The sequence below is a fragment of the Rutilus rutilus genome, assembly GCF_951802725.1.
Source record: "Rutilus rutilus genome assembly, chromosome: 1".
Lineage (NCBI taxonomy): Eukaryota > Metazoa > Chordata > Actinopteri > Cypriniformes > Leuciscidae > Rutilus > Rutilus rutilus.
In genome coordinates, this window is record NC_140209.1 from 43,904,565 (window position 1) to 43,925,514 (window position 20,950).

At 37.7% G+C, this 20,950-nt stretch overlaps 1 protein-coding gene across 3 annotated transcripts in view; it reads left to right on the forward strand.

Annotated features, from left to right (window-relative positions):
• The window catches only part of ppfia3 (PTPRF interacting protein alpha 3), a 40,527-nt gene that overhangs the window by 14,207 nt on the left and 5,370 nt on the right, over window positions 1-20,950 (forward strand). Inside the window, exons 3-27 of one of the 3 annotated variants that reach the window (XR_014629465.1) lie at window positions 286-387; window positions 3,234-3,398; window positions 3,812-3,886; window positions 3,984-4,043; window positions 4,120-4,248; window positions 5,676-5,768; window positions 6,563-6,615; window positions 6,763-6,856; window positions 8,472-8,606; window positions 8,728-8,811; window positions 10,057-10,188; window positions 11,255-11,317; window positions 11,415-11,494; window positions 12,166-12,331; window positions 12,424-12,617; window positions 14,149-14,389; window positions 14,472-14,605; window positions 14,753-14,904; window positions 16,669-16,762; window positions 16,849-16,930; window positions 17,133-17,333; window positions 17,744-17,806; window positions 18,239-18,506; window positions 19,210-19,385; window positions 19,625-19,722. Coding sequence is in view for 2 of the 3 variants with exons in the window: in XM_084426594.1 (XP_084282720.1) it covers window positions 286-387; window positions 3,234-3,398; window positions 3,812-3,886; window positions 3,984-4,043; window positions 4,120-4,248; window positions 5,676-5,768; window positions 6,563-6,615; window positions 6,763-6,856; window positions 8,472-8,606; window positions 8,728-8,811; window positions 10,057-10,188; window positions 11,255-11,317; window positions 11,415-11,494; window positions 12,166-12,331; window positions 12,424-12,617; window positions 14,149-14,389; window positions 14,472-14,605; window positions 14,753-14,904; window positions 16,669-16,762; window positions 16,849-16,930; window positions 17,133-17,333; window positions 17,744-17,806; window positions 18,480-18,506; window positions 19,210-19,385; window positions 19,625-19,722 (2,893 nt within the window). In the remaining variant the exon portion in view is untranslated. The remainder of the gene's footprint in view (window positions 1-285; window positions 388-3,233; window positions 3,399-3,811; window positions 3,887-3,983; window positions 4,044-4,119; window positions 4,249-5,675; window positions 5,769-6,562; window positions 6,616-6,762; window positions 6,857-8,471; window positions 8,607-8,727; window positions 8,812-10,056; window positions 10,189-11,254; window positions 11,318-11,414; window positions 11,495-12,165; window positions 12,332-12,423; window positions 12,618-14,148; window positions 14,390-14,471; window positions 14,606-14,752; window positions 14,905-16,668; window positions 16,763-16,848; window positions 16,931-17,132; window positions 17,334-17,743; window positions 17,807-18,238; window positions 18,507-19,209; window positions 19,386-19,624; window positions 19,723-20,950) is intronic. The other 2 variants (XM_084426594.1, XM_084426595.1) reach the window with 2 other exon arrangements.

Below are 20,950 nucleotides of genomic sequence, written 5' to 3' on the forward strand. Positions count from 1 at the left end.
TGGAGAAAGTGCATTTCAGTTGTGTGTAATGCCTCAGATGGTCAGTGAGTCGTGGGTGGTCCGTGGGCATGCTGTCTGAAGCCCAGACACAGTGGACACATGTATATGGTGTATGTGTTTATTTCTACATTATGTGTGTGTGGTTTGAGTGATCTGTAAATATATTTCAAGCTGACCACAGCACTGGATACACACTCTGGATTATTTGTGTTGATTGTAAAGAGCCTGTAAAGATCAGAACAGAGCTCATTTTCTGTTGTTGTGTGTGTGTTTGTGTGTGAGCAGGAGTTTGCGGTGTTGACCAAAGAGCTGAATGTATGTCGGGAGCAGCTGCTGGAGAGAGAAGAGGAGATTGCTGAGCTCAAGGCGGAGAGGAACAATACACGGGTCAGTAACCCCATAACCATAATCTGCGTGTGTGAAACAGACATCATATCCTTTCCATATCGCGTGTTTGTGTTTGTGGTTTTCTGTTTAGGGTGTTTGTTTTTGATGAAATGTTTTGGCTGGGGTGCAATATCCTACTCTTGCAGGGACGTTTCCACCCAGGAGGCAAGGGAGGCATTTTTTAAGTGCCTCTTAAAAAATGGACAATAATCCACTGTAGAAAAAATAAAACAATGCAACTATTTCAAAATATGCCATTAAAAAGTGTATAAATAATACGTGTATAATCAAAATGTTGACACTGTCCAACAGCGACATGAGCGGTTAAAGTTATGAAGCAGCGCTCTCTTGCCTCCCCTGAGCCCATTGAGTTTTAATGTTTCTTATGGTGGTTAGTTTCGGGATAAATGTAAAAAAGATGAGAAAACCTGATGAGAAATATACTTTGTTTTATTAAATACAACAATATTTTCACTGTTAAAGGGATAGTTCGGCCAAAAATGATATTTAACCCATGATTTACTCACCCTCAAGCTGTTTGAGATGCATATGTCAATCTTTTTTCAGACGAACACATTTTCAGTTATTTTAGAAAATGTCTTAGATCTTTCAGTGGTTATAGTATGAAGCTACGGGGTCCACCTCCTTCAAGTCCCAAAATGTGCATGCATCCTTCACAAAAGTAGTCCATCCGGCTCCAGGGGGATAAACGAAGGCCTTCTGAGGGTAATCCGTGCGGTTTTGTCGTAAAAATATACATATTTAAAACTTTATAAATGAAAATAACTGGCTTCCGGTAGCGGTCGACGCGCGTTCATGGAGATGGATGCTGGCGTATGACGTAGGACGCAGCGTAGGAAGCGGCGTGACGTAGAACGAACGTGACAGCGCAGCCAGAGAGCAGAGCAAAACAAAACTCTACGTTCGTTCTATGTCACGACGCTTCCTACGCTACGTCCTACGTCATACGCCAGCATCCATCTCCGTGAACGCGCGTCGACCGCTACCGCTACCGCTACTGCACATTTTGGGACTTGAAGGAGGTGGACCCCATTGCTTCATACTATAACCACTGAAAGATCTAAGACATTTTCTAAAATAACTGAAAATGTGTTCGTCTGAAAAAAGATTGACATATGCATCTCGAACGGCTTGAGGGTGAGTAAATCATGGGTTAAATATCATTTTTGGCCGAACTATCCCTTTAATGTAAAAATACAAAGTAGAATTGCTTTGTTTGTTGTTGTTTCAATTTACCTTAAAGGGTTAGTTCACCCAAAAATGAAATTTCTGTCATTAATTACCTCATGTCGTTCCAAACAAAAAAACTTTTGAGTGGTTGTGTAGCTTAAAGTCTTGGCTACAGAAAAGCTACTGAATATTTTTACCATTATTGCGCAGGACAAAACATTCACTTCCCAAGTAGACCTTTTGTACACAATAGCAATATTAAAGGGTTAGTTCACCCAAAAATAACATTTCTGTCATTACCATAATTACTCACCCTCATGTCGTTCCAACTTCAGAACACAAATTAAGATATTTTTGATGAAATCCGAGAGCTTTCTGACCCCTCCATAAACTGCAACGTTATTCAAGGCCCAGAAATGTAGTAAAGACTTAAATAGTTTGGTTCAACCTTAATGTTGTGAAGCGGCGAGAATACTACGTCTTCAACAATTTGCGCACAAAAAGTATTCTCGTCACTTCATAACACTAAGGTTGAACCACTGTAGTCACATGGACTATTCTAACGATGTCTTTACTACCTTTCTGGGCCTTGAATAACGTTGCAGTCTATGGAGGGGTCAGACAGCTCTCAGACTTCATAAAAAATATCTTTGGGTTTGGAACAACATGAGGGTGAGTAATTAATGACAGAAATTTCATTTTTGGGTGAACTAACCCTTTAATATTGCTATTGTGTACAAAAGGTTTACTTGTGAAGTGAATGTTTTGTCCTGGCCTGGGCAATAATGGTAAAAATATTCAGTAGCTTTTCTGTAGCCAAGACTTTAAGGTACACAACCATTCAAAAGTTTATTTTTTTCAGCAAGAATGAATTAAATTGATCAAAAGTGACAGAAATGACTTTATAGTGTTACAAAAGATATCTATTTCAAAGAAATCCTGTTTTTTAAAACTTTATTCATCAAAGAATCCTAAAAAAAAAGTATTACGATTAAATACATTAATTGCATTTTAAAATAGTGTGACGTCATGCACTTTCCCAGAGAAACAGACAGGAGACGAAGATCCGGTTTTTAAGCACCAAACGGCTGAGGTTTATTTCCTGAACGTGTACAACCTAAACACGGGTATCAGGAGGTGTCATAACTGTCCCCAAAAACAGAGATGTCACAGAGATGAACACCCCAAAAAGAGATGTCACGTTCGACTAACTTTTCTCCGCCCCGCTCACAGTTCCCCCGTAAATCCGCCCTTACATCCCTAAGCCCCTCCCTCTTAACCATTTCCCTCCCGGACACCTCCCCCCAACAGTAAGTGAATCAAGTAAGCATATTTATAACAGAGAATAAACAGTGTCAGCACCACAATATATTAAAATAGAAAACAATGTATTATGTTTTTTTTTTTTAATAATCTATCACAATATTACTGTTTTTACTTTATTTCTGATCAAATAAATGCAGCCTTGGTGAGCATTAGAGACTTCTTTCAAAAACGTAAAAAATCTTACCGACTCCCAAATTTTGAATGGTTGTGTATGTGACTAATCTGATCCTACCCTAGGAAATGTTCACTATAGTAACAAATGGGTAATAACTAGTCCCCGTCTCCCCAATTGAAACTGACTTTCTCTGTTTCTTTCCCGTGCCATCTAGCTCCTGCTGGAGCATCTGGAGTGTCTGGTGTCTCGTCACGAGCGTTCTCTGAGGATGACTGTGGTGAAGAGGCAGGCTCAGTCTCCTGCTGGAGTCTCCAGCGAGGTGGAGGTGCTCAAGGCCCTCAAGTCCCTGTTCGAACACCATAAAGCCCTGGATGAAAAGGTCAGCACCCCTTCCCCACTCTGTCCTGTCCTACACCATGTCGGCATATCACGATAAATCCAAATATCTGAATTTTAGTTTCTGTTTTCATTGTGTTGTGCTGGTTAGTCCTGCTTATGATGAAAACACATTGGTCTGAAGCTCCAAATATGAGCAAAAGCACCATAAAAGTATCACAAAAGTAACCCACATGACTAATGTACTGTATTTAAAGACTTCAAAAACCATAGCTATCAATGAAGCAGGTGAACATGCTCAGATTACACTTTACAAACTCATTAAGAAGTTTTTAAGGCCGATATCAATGTGTAAGCTAGACTTCTATAGAATAACTGTGTCTCTTCAAAGAGGTGATTTTTATTTGGACAGGTTCTCCCTGTTGATTCATTGTCTATTGTTCTTCTCTCCCTCAGGTGCGTGAGAGATTGCGTGTGGCTTTAGAGAGAGTCGCTGTTCTAGAGGAAGAGCTGGAATCGTCCACAAATGAGGTGAACATCATACTATCGTGATATATGTTTGTACCCCCTTTTCTCTCAGTATGTGGCACGCTGGTCTTGCATGCTTAGATTTGTTCGTTATGCTTAGGTACTGTCTTTACGGGATCAGATTAAAAGGAGAGAGCGGGGTTTGGACAATGGAAAGGAGGTGAGTCACAACTGTTTGAATCTTGTATTGAATCTTTTCACTGTTCTTTTCCTCATGTTCTCTGTTTTTCACACAGCGGCTCCCGAATGGCCCCTCCTCCATCTTGGATGATGGCGAGATCGACAGACAGAGAGAGGGAGAGATAGAGAGACAGAGAGCAGAGCTTTCACAGTTAAAAGAAAGACTGGCGCTCATGTGCAGACAGGTGAGTGTTGCACTGCTGCCTACAGCGGAAGCATTTTAAGGCATCATAGTAGGCACAATCCTGAGATGACAAAATGATTCAAAAGGAAGCCAAATTTATCCACGTTCTAAGGCAACATCACATGTATCCTTCACAGAGAAGGCAATTTCATAATGCTGTGGTGTCCAACCTACTCAAAAACACTGGCCAGGAGGTTCCTAGTAATATGGAAGACTTTGACTATCTGGTTCAGGTGTGTTCAATTGAGGTTGGAGCTAAATTCTGCAGGAAGCAGGATTGGATATATCTGCCATAATGCATTGCATCAAGCTGGGTAAAAAATAATTCCAAGATGGCGAGATAATTCGAATCTGTTAGAAATAAAAAAAGGTATTTTATTCAGTTCCATTTATTTGTTTTATTATATATTTTATTACTATATCTTGTATACATAGTTCATGGTAAAAATATTATGTTTTTGAAATAAGTCTCTTATGCTCCATGTATTTGATCAAAAATACAGTAAAAACAATAATATTGAATATATTATTAGAATTTAAAATAACTTCTCTTTTAAACATATTTTAAAATGTAATTTATTCCTATGATGTCAGCTTCCAGTCTTTCAGTGTCACATGATCCTTCAGGAATCATTCTAATATGATGATTTGATGCTCAAGAAACATTTCTGATTATTATCAAAGTTGAAAACAGCGCTGCTTAATAATTTGTTGAAACTGTAATACAATTTCTTTAGGATTCGTTAATGAATAGAAAGTTCAAAAGAACAGCATTTATTTAAAATAGAAATCTTTTGGTATAAAAGTCTTTACTGTCACTTTAAAAAAAAAAAAAATTGTGCTATGCACTTTATTTCTTATTAGAGTATTACAACATGCTAACGGCAACTCTATGGAAATATAAATTATGTGCAAACAAAGTGCACTATTAGTGTAATGTGCAGAGGTCCTTTCTGTGAAGACCATTTCAACTCAGCAATTTATGAGGATCTGTGATGGTTAGGACACTGCCTTCGAAGGCAGTTGGGCTTTGGAACAGAGCTTGTAAGTGTATGTGTGTGATGGAGATATAATGTTCACAGACACAGGAAGGAAATACGGGACAGACGGAGTGGGAGAAGACCTACAGTATGACACACTCTGAGCACTGACACATTTTGGATGAGAAGGTTTCAGTTAGCCTGGCATTCCTATGGTTGCCATAGAGATGCAGGATCAGAGGAGATGCTGAGCGAAAGACGGTGTCACATTCTGCTGCCCTCTGGTGGATGCGCACCGCATTCCAAGATTGCAAAAGAAAAAAACAAACAAGAAACGACAGAGGGAGATACGGCTACTGGAACGCATCCAAGTTTCATTGGCTCGTTTCTGTGTTTTCATGCGTTCATGCGCACAAGTTAACGTCTGAGCCTTGTCTCCCATGTGCAGGTTGGAGAGATCGAGGAACAGCTCACTACCGCCAGGAGGGAATTAGCTAAATCTGAGGAAGCCAATCAGAAGCTTCAGAGGGACGTGAAAGAGGTGGGTCGGAGGTTAAGTTCTCACAGAGAGAGCTTCAAAAGAAAATCAAGAGCCCTGTGTCACGCAACCATAGTTTTGCTGTCATCCCGCCTCCCTTCCCATTTGGAAGGGTTTCCTGCCACGACGCAGTGATTAATTGTTGGTAAAGTGCTCTAGTTGTTGATGGGTGTGCCTGTCAGCCAAAGCGAGATCAATCAAACTGCCAACAAAATAATCAGCTGTCTATCTGACATTCCTCTTGCAAGAAGTCTAATTTTCTGTATAATAGAAGCATGCCGTACTCTCCTGCGGTAACAATGACTTGCCAACTTGGCAACAGCGCTTGTTTCATGTCACCGACTCGCTAGTTATGGAATTTTCCAGAATTGTCGATTGCTACCGTGCTGGCTTGGCGTCCTATTTAAACTGGATGCCTTTGCTTTGAGCAGGTTTTGTTGCTTGTAATCTGCTTCGACTGAAGTTTTTCATTCAGTTCCCAAGACACTTTGCCTTTCGTCCTTTTTGCTACACTTGTCTTTCATCGCATCGCCTCTTCCTCCTCCCTCATAACAATTCTGGAATACAGGTTTTTTGTTTCGCAATAACTTTTTATAGTCAGCTCCGTTTGAGGTAAACAGTTACTGTAAAACTGCTGTCTAGACAGAGCCCCAACCATAATGTGACTGAATGGTCTGATTGGAATCGTTTAGTGTGTGTGTGTGTGTTTATTTCTGCAATCTATTAACCTTATGTATTTATTCTTTTTGACATTTTCTCTCTTTTCTCTCACATTTTTTCCACCCCCTCAACCGCAGGCGCTGTGTCAAAGAGAGGACATGGAGGAAAGAATCACCACCTTAGAGCGCAGGTAAACTAGGCCAGATTAGACCAGATCTCACTGCTGAGTTTAAGTGGGAATTAGCTCAGTCCGCACGTTCAAAAGACACAGATAGAGTTGCAGTTTTGATTTATCAAGCGCCCTGCAGATCCTCACTGTGTGTGTTTTTGTCTGTAGGTACCTCAGTGCCCAGAGGGAGGCAACCTCTCTCCATGACATCAAAGACAAGCTGGAGAACGAGCTTGCCAGCAAAGAGTCTTTATACAGACAGGTACAACAGGAGAATCATGTACAGACACACATGAAAGGTGTAACTATTGAAGGAACATTTAACAGCGTGTTCATCTTCAGTCTCTGGAGGGTTATTCTCAGGGAATGGCACCAATTGTGCCGGAAGGTTTTGTTGTGTTTTTATTTCATTTGAAAAGGTTTGAAGACTTTTCTTTCTTTTTATCGGTGAAGAAATATTTCAGATTTTAACACCTCAGGCTATCAGGGCTATAACCATCCGCTATGGGGGGGTCATGCTCCCTCCAATATTCAGGTTATTAATCTACAAGTAGGGCTTGATTTTTGTTACTAACCATTCCCATAAAATTATTCAAACTTGACAAGGCCAACTTTGTTTTTTTTTTTATAGAAAAAAAGCATTTACAGCACAGTGAAAGCTTGATGTTTTTATTTCAATAAAAGCTCAATTTAAATATAATTTATATTACAGTTCAACAGTATGTCTATACTACAGTATGTCTTACAGTATAAACTTTAATATTGTTAAATATTATTACAATTTAAAAGCACAATTTTATATTTTAATATATTTATGGTGCTTAAAAAGATTTCTTATTATTATCAATGTTGGAAACAGTTTTGGCGCTTAATATTTTTGTGGAACAATTTTGACCAATTTAATGCATCCGTGCTGAATAAAAGTATTAATTTCTTTAAAAAGTAAAAACGTACTGACACCAAACTTTTGAAAGGTAGGCTATATTTTCATTTACAATTGAATGGTTATGAATGAACATGCAAATTGATTGATATTCTGATGTAAAAAAAAGACACACATTTAAAATGTATTTATTCAATTATTATTTTTTATTTCTTTATTTTCACAGATGAATGTTTCCTAAACTATGGCAATCTTGACATTTATTTTTTACTTTTATAAATAAATCTGTTTCTTAACTGTCTTTCATTCCATGATCTATCCATATAAACAAGCTCATACCATTTTGCTAGCGTTCAAAATCTGACTTCAGATTTATAATAATGAAATTAATAAAGGTTTGGATTACTTTTTTTCTTTTTTTTTTGCATCTGGTTAAAGTTCATTCCATATCTTTATATTCGTTAAAAGCCTTTCTCTGTCAAATCGTGAAAATTAAACAACTTGTGCAGTGGGCAACACTATATTCATAATAAATAGAGATGTACTGTAGATTTAGACATTCTCAGCAATGGAACCACAAATTAGTGTCAATTTAATTTAAGTCTAAGTGAATTTATTTTGTTGTTTTAAAGGTTTGTGGTTTGAGGTCTGTAATTGTGGATACAAGAATTTAGAATCTGTTTCCAGGCTCTGTGATATGTCTAGACATGTTGGTTTTGCCTTTCATACTTATCTAAATGATCACTAGTTATAGATCTCCTTACATTTGTTTACCTGATTTATTTTTGTCCATAACCTTTATTATTTTCATTTGGTTCTTTGGTGGCTTCATAAGTGACCTTGTGAGATTTGAAGAAAAGTTCCATTGTGTTTTTACCAGGTCTCCACCAAAAACAAAACACCTTTTTCCCCCTGAAGAGAATGTGTTCCTTATGGTGTTCTTCATTGTCTTGGTCTCATTGTTCTGTCTCTTCTCATCCCTCGGTCTCCTCAGAGTGAAGAGAAGAACAGGCAGCTCCAGGAGCGTCTGGACGATGCTAAACAGAAGCTGCAGCAAACCCTCCAGAGGGCCGAGACGCTCCCCGAGATCGAGGCTCAGCTCGCCCAGAGGGTGGCGGCACTCAACAAGGTGTGTGCTGTCAGGTTCAGATCTGTTTGTCTCTTTGTGGTCATGTGCTATTAACTCATTTCAAATGGAAAACAGGTCCAAACTGTGTTGAAATGTATTTTATCCTTGCTCTGTTGTTTAGGCTGAGGAGCGTCACGGCAACTTTGAGGAGCGACTGAGACAGTTGGAGGCACAACTGGAAGAGAAGAATCAGGAGCTACAGAGGGTGACTCATCCTCTCTTTTTACGTTTGTTCAGCATGTCAGGCTCAGATATAGTGAGGCGTTTTTTACTATGGATGATCTTTTGGAGTAACAAAAAAGTAATGGATTATTCAAAAATTCAAATGCAAGTTAAAAATATTGAGTTGAAGTTTGTAAAATGTATATTTAGCTTGATTCACAAACATTACATCACCATTAGTTTCTAAGGGTGTGTTCACACAGGTTTGATTCCATTATAACAGACTCTGATGCGATTGCTCAGTTAGTTTGGTTCATTTAAATTAATGTGAAAACTTCCATCTAAAACCCAAACAAGCGAACCGAGACCCACCGCTGAAACATGAATGCAACACGGACCAAAGACATGTTTTTTCTTGTCATTGTCACAATGTTTCCCATTACAGTTCGGTACAGATGTCAGAACTGCCATCTTCTTGCAGCAGAACTTCTTTTGTGTGTGTAACTGAGGAATTCCTGGCACTGTTTTAACCCCTTTACACATTTTATAAGCTCTTTGTGAGAATACCATCATATGTACTGTACGTATGTTATAAAAGCTGTTCTTTGTTTTGTATCTTTAGGTTAGCTGTTAAAAATGACCAGGACTTGCGAATGCGAACCAGGACTAAATGTATCATTTTGTTTGTTTGAACCAAGAAAATCAAACTACAAGTGTGAATACACCCGAAATGAGCTAACATCTATAACCTGTTTCTTTTGAAATAATACATGAACAATTTACATTAAAAACATCTTCAGAAATGTACAAATATTTAAATACATTTTAATTTTAAATACATTTATATATATATATATATAATAAAAAAACATTAGATTCATTTGGAGTTTATGAAACCAATTTGATAAGTAGACTAAAAAATGTATTAAAAAAAACTCTTATTTTTAAGCATTTCACATCTTTACTTTCTAAAAAAAAAAGTGGTTTATATAGTCTGTTTATATTTCATGTCAACTTCTAGCTTGTAAGGAACTGATCTAATAAGTTTCTTGTAGCACTTTGCTTTTTTTTCCATCATTAAAGCGGATCCCCGTCTGATGGGATGTGCGACTTTAACAAACCAGTTGTATAATAATCAAAATAGTGTTACTCTTGGATCTCTCGTCTTTCATCACCTTGATGCCACATATTTTATTCACTGTTAGTCAAGTATATACTCAATATTCATCATCCTTCTCCTTTCTCTGTTCGTCACTTTTCCCCTCTCTTTTTCTCTCCCTGCCCTCAGGCGAGGCAGAGGGAGCGGATGAACGACGAACACAACAAGCGTCTCTCTGACACGGTGGACAAGCTTCTGTCTGAGTCCAATGAGAGACTTCAGCTGCACCTGAAGGAGAGAATGGCTGCCCTGGAGGAGAAGGTACGATCCTCCACAATTTCAGATTTCATTTCTTTGTCAAGGCCAAAGCAGAAAAATAGCCTTGACATGTCACCACGTCTTTGATGTTTGCCTCAAAATCCAGATGTTGCCTCAATTATGTTTGTGCCTAATAGGAGTTTCAGGCTTCCTCTTTGTGTCCTCCCTCATAATTCCAGCACGAAAGCAGGTGTTCAATGCGTTTCTCATCAGAGAATCAGTGATGAATGGCCAAAACGTAATTTGAGCTTAATGTCAGAAACAGAAGATATGTTTCTGAACACAGAAAACATGACTAGATTGGTGTAGGAATGTGCAGAACTGCAAATGTTCAAAATCCACTTGTGGGATGCCTGAACAAATACTGTAGTTAACTAATCGGTCTCGAGGAAGTATAATTAGGCTGTTTCTGGTTCCTTTGAACACAATTGGGTGTGTTTGTAAGTGGGCATTTTCTGGTGTTCAAAAACAGACGGTATGTCTCCAGATGCATTTTTAAAAGTTAGGAAAATAATTTTTAGCTCAACATACTGTCATAAAAACACAAGATGCCCAGGTTTCCCAAGATTGTGGAAAACCTGGAAATATTCTGATCTGTGTAATTTGAGTAATCAATAGACAGAAGTACAATACAATAAGTAAAAATTGTTTTACAAATGCATTATAGTTTATTAGATAGGTATCCACCTCTGTGCTAACTACATTAAATGGTATTGCATGCTTTTTGTTTATTTTCAGATTGCTCTTTCATTACTGAGACATGCTTAATTATTCAACAGAAATATTATGAGATAACTACATAACTACTATTTACTGCCGAGGCTGCTACCATTTTCAGAGTCACAGTCAGAGCTCTTCAAAAATTCAGAGTTTTCAAGTTATAATTACGAGTTCTATGAGGATTTGAAAGCTTTAAGTCGAAATATTGTAATTATTGTAATGCCGAAATGACATGGACACACCTTAACTGTGCCATTGTCATGGGTTTGATTCCCAAACACACAAAGGTCTTTAGATAAAAATGTCTGAGAGTTAAATGAATGTTAGAGCCTGTTATAATGTTTTACAGAACGCTCTCTCCGAGGAGCTCGCTAACATGAAGAAGATCCAAGATGATCTCTTAGCGAACAAGGTACGTTCCTAAACTTTAATGCAAAAAAAAGGTTCTGTTCACTTGACCTGTATTAAGATGGCTACATTATCAGATAATAATGTCTTATTCCTCCCAGGATCAACTGATTGCAGAGCTGGAAAGGCTTCAGCTAGAGCTGGACCAGCTGAGAGGAAGACCTGGTTCCTCTTATTCACGGTAAGACACATAACATTTCTGCTGTCCTCTATTAAAAGATGATTTATGAAAATTTATGAGCTATTTAGGAGATTTATTAGTTCATCTTTATTCTAAAGTTGACATGAAATGACATTCGCAATCCATTTGACTTCATATACAAATTCAAAAGTTTGGGGCCAGTCATTTTTTTTCTTTTTGAAAGAAATTAATACTTTTATTGAGCAAGGATGTAAAAAAAAAAAAAAAAAAGTGACAGTAAAGAGAAAAGATTCAAATAAATGCAGCTCTTTTGAACTTTCTCTTCATCAAAGAATCCCGAAAAAAATTATCATGGTTTTCACAATAATATTAAGCAGCACAACTGTTTTCAACACTGATAATAATAAGAAATACTACTGGAGCAGCAAATCAACATATTAGAACGATTTCTGAAGGATCATGTGACACTGAAGACTGGAGTAATGATGCTGAAAATTCAGCTTTGCATCACAGGAATAAATTGTGTTTTAAAATATATTCAAAGAGAAATCTTACAGACCTCAAACTTTTGAACGATAGCGTATTTATGAGTATAACGGTATTTTATCCATCAGGAATCATATGGATTGTGAAGTGAAAGTGGGCATTATCTCGTAAACGGGCAAATTTCATGTTAACTCTAACCGTGACCTCCACTGTTTCTTTATTAGGTCTCTGCCAGGAAGTGCTCTGGAGCTGAGGTACTCCCAAGGAGGAGGGTCACTTCCTGCTGGCTCCACCACCCACCTAGATCATTATGGAAACACAGGCACAGGAGGAGTGGTCAGACGGGCTCATCGTGGACGTTGGGGCTGTGGAAGGGAGGATACTAGCAAAGTGAGAACATCTTTGTTTGAACTTGCTAATGGGTGAACAAAATGGCTCCGTGTGAAATTAAACGGGTCATTTATTGCCTTTCTCTTCTGCAGTACGGCGACTGGGACACTGGAGCTTTGCTAGGCACTGGGTTTGAGGGCGGCGTGGAGGACAGGTGTTCTGATGATGAAGAGGATCGCGAGACGCTCTTCGGCTCAGAGCTGCTCTCACCAAGCGGCCAGACAGATGTGCAGACTCTCGCTATTATGTTGCAGGAGCAGCTGGAGGCCATCAACAAAGAGATTAAGTGAGTGTACTCGAAACGGAGGGACCTGGAGACCGCTTTGAAAAATCAAACTTTCATTTAAATTAGAGAAATGGAGAGCGCTCTGAGAGGGAGGTTAATTGGAAAGAGCAGGACGGAGGCTCAATAAGGAGGTTATTTGGCAGGAACCATCAGTACATTAAAAGTATTATAGTTTCAAAATTGACTCGTTGGTGGGTTGCGTGAACTCTGTCTTAAGAAAACACTGTCAGTTTTGGGTTGACCTGACCCCGATCGGACATGTTTGGGGTTGGTAAGATGTTTTAATATTTTGAAAGAAGTTTGTTATGTTCACCAAGGCTGCATGTATTTGATCAAAAATACAGTAAAAACAGTAACACTGTGAAATATCATTACAATTTAAAATAACTATTTTCTATTTTAATATATATTAAAATGTAACTTATTCATGTGATGTCAAAGCTGAATTTTCTGAAAGCTGTCACAGTGATCCTTCAGGAATCATTCTAATATAATGATTTGCTGCTCAAGAAACATTTCTTATTCTTATTTAATGTTGAAATTTATGCTGCTTTATATAATTGAGGAAAGCTTGATAATTTTTTTCAGGATTATTTGATAAACAGAATTATTTTTAACATTTTAAAAGTACTGCCACTTCTGATCAGTTTAAATTATATTCAAAACTCTGTAAAATTACAAACAATATCTGTAAATTAATTAATTGACTGGTAATTTAAGGATTATATCATTAACGACAAATTACAGTGATGCTTATTTTTTTTACAGGACAATTACTATATTATTTATACAGTATTTTTAAATTACATACAAAGTTGTGTAAAATTACAATAATAATGTGTAATTAAATATGTAGCTCATTATATTGAAGGTTTATATCCATACTAACAATCTAACATATTTCCTTGTCATTTTAAAGTAAATATTATTAGTTTTACATTTAAACTCTGTAATTCTGGAAACAAATTTTGCAAACTTTTATCATTGCATTAAAGCATCCCTGTTGAATTAAAGCATTAATTAAAAAAATATTGACCTCAGATTTTACATTTATTTGAATAAACTAGTTAGCACTAACTGACTAGTAGATTGTTGGACAACTAGTCAAATAGTAAATCACCACACAAAAAAAAGTGATTTATTTCTTTTCATTTCGATCTCTCTCTCTCTCTCTAGGTTTAAAAAAAAAGTCTTAAAGGTCTAACTTTTTGTAAAAAAATGTATTGAATGCCTAAAAGTTTTAAATTGGAGCCAAAAGTGTTTTCAAAATGCATTAATATTAAATGTTGTATGAAGGGAATAAAGCACTTGTAATTGATTCCTTGTTAGATTTAAGGTAAATTTGTACTTTTTGAGTTTATAAGCTTCCAATTGTTCAATCATATATATATCTGATCCCAAGGCATTTCAAATAAAAAAATACAATATAATGGCAATTTCCATTTAAATGGTCTTTGGAAAAAAGTCTTTCAGTTAGCTTCACGAAACCTGCAGAAGCCCTCGTCTTACCCACCTGTCATATTTTCTCCAGGCTGATTCAGGAAGAGAAGGAAAGCACAGAGCTTCGTGCTGAAGAGATTGAGAGTAGAGTCAGCAGTGTGGCTCTGGATGGCCCTCCCATTCCCCCAACCTCTCTGGGACGGGACAGCACAGGACGTGGCTTCATCCCCCCGTCCCTCACATCCTCCACCCTGGCATCGCCCTCTCCTCCCAGCTCCGGGCACTCCACTCCCCGCCTACCCCACTCCCCAGCACGCGAGACAGACAGACAGGTAGGAGCATGTGTGAAGTACTGCTATCACACATTGAATAAACATGTGCAAACAGCTGACTCTATACCATTCTACCCATCAGAACAACAAAGATGACGACAGGTCCCTAGCCCTTTTGGACTCCACCCCTCCTCCCACCCCTCGTGCACTGCGACTGGACAGGATGACGCACACTCACCCTGGTGCAATGTTGGATGACAGTCGTGAGTTCCGAAGGTGTGTTAATCGCCCCGGCCCGAAATAAGTCCATGCATAGGAATGATATTCTTTTTTTTGCAATGTGCAAAACGGCTTTCCCGTCACACTTCAGTCTTAATATCCTTGTATAAGTGACCTTTCCCTGTCTCTCTCTGTGGACTTCAGCCTCTCAGCTGATGGCAGCAGCTCAAACAGCAGCCAGGACTCCCTCCACAAGGCCAGCAAAAAGAAAAGCATCAAGTCTTCCATCGGCCGGCTCTTTGGGAAGAAGGATAAGGTCCGAATGGGTCAGCCAGGACGTGAGTCAGCATCTCTGGGTGAGTCTAACCTAAAAATACAGCAAAATATACAAAAAAACACACACACAAAAAAATGCTTGACAAAAAAAATGACAAATAGCACTGCACAATATCCTTAAATTATCAGGAAATGTTCCTTAAAGGCCCCCAATTAAATTGATGAATTATTTCCTATTGAAAGTATTAGTTTGGTTGGGACATATCAACGGGCTTATTGCCTTTTAAAGTAACAAATAACTTTTATTTATGTCACAGTCATTGAACATGATTTTCTATAGACCTTATGTAGCCCCGCCCCTTTTCAGCGCTGCACTCGTTGTCTTTTGTCTATCGGTTTGTATTTTCACTGCGATATTATTTATGAATGAACGGCTCGTTTTAAAAATCTTCCCGGGTCTACTGACATTCGTTAAAACATCTGCTGTAAACATTACAATGCTCATGATAACTTTGATTAACTCTACAATAAGTAAATCCACTTCACCAGCTAATTACTTCTCGACAGCGATGCCATAGAAATATACAGTGCGACTGCAAAAACTGAAGTAAAAAGACAATATTCTAAAGATGGCTGCGCCCTCGTTTCTCTGGCGCAAAAGGTCTATATGCTAGTTGTTTGCTTTAACATTAGTGGGAGGGCATTCTATAGAGCACGTGATTGGACAAAAATCTGTGTAGTACAAAATTCTCCTGGAATACAAAAACCGGGTAACACTTTATTTTACAGTGTCCTTGTTACATATGTCACATGTACTTACCATAGAAATAACAGTAAATTATGCATAATTACATGCAACTAACCCTCAACCAAATCCTAATCCTACCCTAACCCTATAGTAAGTACATTACTCAGTACTTAAATATATACAGTAATTACACTGTAACAATGACACTTTAAAATAAAGTGTAACCAAAAACTGTACGTTGTAATTAAGTACACTAGTGTTCAAAAGCTTGTGGTTGGTCATTTAAAAAAACATTTTTTGAAGTGCTACATTTATTTGTACAGTAAAAACAGTAATATTGTGAAATATTATTACCATTTAATAACTGTTCTATTGTAATATGTTTTAAAATGTAATTTATTACTGTGATGCAAAGATGAATTTTCAACTTCATTACTCCAATCTTCAGTGTCACATGATCCTTCAGATACAGTATCAGTCTAATATGCTGATTTGATGCTCAAGAAACATTTCTGATTATTATCAATGTTGAAATCAGTTGAGCTGCTTCATATTTTTTTGTGGAATAATTTTTTCTAGGATTCTTTGATGAATAGAAAGTTCAAACTAATAGCATTTATTTGAAATAGAAATCCTCTCTTAACATTATTATAAATGCCCATACTGTCATTTTTGATATATTTAATGTATCCTTGTTGAATTTATAAAAAAAAAAACTTTTTCAAACTGACCCGAAACTTTTAAATGGGTGTCTATATCGGCTAAAAGTGAATTTTAATACTGTGCACTAGGTAGCTTCAAAGCTAACAGGCATAAACTAAAACTGCAATATTGATTTTATGTGATTTTTAAAGGAATGTTCTGATTTCCAAAAAAGCTTTATATACATTTTAATTCAATCTTATTCTATATCAATGCAATGGAACTTACATTGGAAATCTATGGGACACTGATAATCGCTTCAAGTCAAGATAAACTGACCTGATTTCTGTGGTAGTTGACAATTTTATGTTCCTTTAATGGGCATTAAAGTGTTTAAAAACAGTCAGTCCTGTTCATTTGATTGTCACCCTTAACATCTCTGTGTCTCCTGTAGCCTCGACCCCCTCAGATGACCTGGGCTCTGTGGATACCCTCGGACTCACTAAGATGGCTGGTCCGGTGGACAAGGACCGTCGCAGCAAGAAGAAGTAATTTTACTCGTACAATGAGTAGCTTCCATCACACTCTGTATCTGATTCTTTGTACTGAATGAACATCCCTCCCTTTCTTTTAGACATGAGCTGTTGGAGGAGGCATGCCGACAGGGGCTACCCTTTGCATCCTGGGATGGACCCACTGTTGTCTCCTGGCTGGAAGTATGGCTGCATATCTAAATGTTGCAATGGATAAAAAGGGGGCTTGTTTCGTTTTATATTGATATATGATATTATGTTTGAAAATTTGGCATTATCATCGACTTCCGTTCTGTGTTACTTTGATCCCCTGTTAGTTTTGTACTTTCCTAAAGATCACCCCCTCTCTCTCTCTCCTCTCTCTCTCTCTCTCTCTCTCTCTCAGCTGTGGGTGGGCATGCCAGCATGGTACGTGGCAGCATGTCGTGCTAACGTGAAGAGTGGGGCCATCATGGCTAACCTGTCAGACACAGAGATCCAGAGAGAGATCGGCATCAGTAACCCTCTGCACCGCCTCAAACTGAGACTGGCCATTCAAGAGATGGTGTCTCTGACCAGTCCCTCGGCCCCGGCCAGCACACGCTCCGTACGCTTAAATGCACCATCAAATAATTACTATTCTTTAATAAAAATTACAGTGGGTTTTTAAAAATCTGAGACCACAAATGAAAAATTAAAGAAATAGTTCACCCCAAAATTTGTAATTCTCTCATCATTTACTCACCCTCATGTCTCTCCCAACGTATATAACCCGTCTGTACAAAGTATGTACAAGTTATTAGTGATCAAAAAAATTGTGCAGAATCTCCAATATTTGTATTAATTTTATATCACAACGTTTATTAGTTTTAAAATGTTCAAAAGATTTTTAGATTTTTAATCCCATATCTTCAATGTTGTCTCAGACTCTTTTCACCCCACTTTAATATAACAAATCTAATAAATAGTAATCCTAATAACTTTATATGTGGTTTGTGTTTTCTTTTCTTCCCACAGTCAACCAGTAACGTGTGGATGACCCATGCTGAGATGGAGTCCCTGACTGCAGCAACCAAACCAGTTAGTAGTCACACTTTATGTATTTTAATTAATGTTGCTCTGACGAGGTTACTAGTTTGGGAGAAGTAGATGTAACAATGTTGAAGCAATCAATTATAAAAATACATTTCAGAAAGCAATGGATTTGGACACAAAACCTCTTACCCACCATTGATGTACTTCTGACACAGATTTTCCCAGTGATACTTTATTGGAACTGATATTCAGTTTTTGTTATGTATTAATTTGACCATCCTGCTTTTTTTCATCCGTTTATTTTTTTTTTAACTGTACATTTCATCTAGATAAAATGAAACCACAACTGTGTGGGATTGTAAAGCGCTCTGCCTCCTAGTGGACAGTATGAGAGGCGGCATGCGGAGAGAGTGGAGTGATCGGACATGTGTTGATGCGTCTCTCTCTTTCTCTCTCCCCCTCTGTGTGTCTGGCTAGGCTGTAGCGTTGAACATCCTCAACTTTCCCTCTTTTTTCTGTTTCAGTGTGAACTGCTTCCAACTAATGACCCGGTCACTAACAAACTGTTCCTCCCTTTGTACCTCTCTTCCTGCTTTCCCTTTTCATTCTTCTTCCCTCTTCCTGTCCATCGATGTGTCTTTCCTTCTGCCCCTCTGCTGTGTTCCTTATCTCCTCTTCCTCACCTCTCTCCTATCATGCTATCACCTCCGCACACAAGGAGCTGAAAGAGATTAGCTGGGATCAGGTGAGTAACGTCAATACATCCATTAAACACTTTCAAACTGATGGTGCCATCAGATGGTTGACACTAAATTATCTTAAAGTAAAGCCTAAATGACACAAATGTTTTATTTACAATTGTACATTTTAAATATTACATTTATTATATAATAGTTATTTATTTTTGCATTAAATTTCACAATTTCATTACAAAAGGAAATGTGCACTAATAGATGTAATAGCATTAACAGCTTTTTATGCCTGTTATAGTACTATTATTTCATATTATAGCATTTATTTCATTTTTATATATTTCAGCTTGAATTTTAGTAATTTTTTTAAGTGCTTTTGTCATTTTTTATTAGTTTTTTGTTTTTGTTTCTATATATCTTTAGTTTTAGTAATTTTTGTATTTCAACAAATGTTTTTTGAATATTTATATTTTATTTTATCTTTTTTTCAGTTACTGAAAACTGTTGTAGTTAGCTAGCAATAAAAACACTGTTTTATGCTAGGCATAAAAATCCATGTGCATGATAAAATAAAATAAAAATTAAGATCCAATAAGGCAAGTGACAGTTTCATAAACTGGCCCAAACCTTTATTGTTAACCCCTGAAGTTTGGATTTGGATGCATCAAATACACATTGCAATGAGTGAACTAAAATACAACTGTGAAATCTAAAGTGCATTTGTAATGCGAATTATTTTTTTTTCCTCTGTGGTAGATCCTGGCCTATGGAGATATGAACCATGAGTGGGTGGGCAATGATTGGCTGCCCAGTCTGGGTTTGCCCCAGTACAGAAGCTACTTCATGGAGTCACTGGTGGACGCCCGCATGTTGGACCATCTGACCAAGAAAGAGCTGCGTGGGCAGCTGAAAATGGTGGACAGTTTCCACAGGTGTTTTCTCTCTCCCTCTCCCCATCTGTTAAATGCTGCCACACACTTCATTATTCCTTCTCTTTATCATCCTTAGTCTCATGCCAACCAATTCTTTTCTTGGTGCAGGTGTGTGTCTTAGGGCCTTTCCTAATCTAATGTGCTTGGGGTCTTGTAACACTTTGTCAGGGTGGAATGACCTAATTCATTTAGATAGCCCCGTGACCTCCAATGACCCTTGTGACCTTTTGACCCCACAGGGTGAGCATGCATTATGGAATTATGTGCCTGAAGCGCCTCAATTATGACCGGAAGGAGCTGGAGAGGAGGAGAGATGAGAGCCAACACCAGAATAAAGGTTATTATTTTTTATCTGCTCCTTTATCTCTCTTTCTTGCTTACTGTTGCTAACACAGATGCCCAACATAGAGTACAAGGGTGGTCTTTTCCGGGGTTGCACATGATGCTGGTCCCTAGCATGGCATGCTGATGTCCGTAACACACTTTTAACACTATTGTAGCTTGTAATGATTTATTAAATATGAATTTTTCATATATACTACCACTCAAATGTTTTGCTTATGTAAGATTTTTTTTTTAAAATAAATACTTTTATTTTATAATGCACGCAAAGGTGCATTAAATTGATGAAAAATTACATTAAAGACACTTATAATGTTACAAAAAATGTATATTTCAAATATATGCTGTTGTCTCTATTTATCAAAAAAATCCTGAAAAAAAATGCAGCCTTCATAAAAAATCTGAGACTTCAAAAAATCTTACTGACCTCAATTTTGAATGGTAGTGTACATTTTTTATTCTTTCCATTACACAATTTACCCTGTAGTTCATGCAGGAAGACAGTCCTTCATCAACTAGTTTTAACAGATTGACCAGCAAAGTTTTGCAGCATGGGTTATATTGATCCACCAGCTAGACCAGTTCTAAACCGGCATAAACTAGCCTGACAAGAGCATGGAAGTCCATGTTGGTCTTAGCTGGTCTAGCAAGAATTTCAGGACATTTTCTGGTTGTTTTCCAAGTTATGTTTGGGTTTTATCATGTTAATCTTTTGCTTTGCATCATCAATCAAATCATACAGCAGAACAGTCTGATAAACACAATGTACAAAAGGGAAAAAGCAACAACAGTCACCCGTGGAATGTACAGTTCATCAAAACATTGGACAGTGAATGAGAATATGGCAAAAAGAGAGGAAGGGTGTTTACACAGAGTGCATTTGTTAATAATAACATACATTACCAGTAATGACGTCTGGAAAGCATTGAGCAGCCCAACCTTCCATTATGCACAGGATTCAATGGCACAATTGAGATTTTACATTTGAAGAGCTGAGCTTCTGATCAAAACTCACTGCACAGATCGCATTATTCATCTCACAGTTTTGAGTTGCTTTAAAGGTGCCGTTACCGCCTCATTCAGTACCTTGATTAGAAACAGATGCCTTTGCTGATCTAGAAGTTATTCATCGCATAGCAACACTTCATGCCATTTGAGACTATATTAAGCATGAGTGAATAACTTTATCCCTGCACTACAGTGGGGAGAGATGTATGCATGTA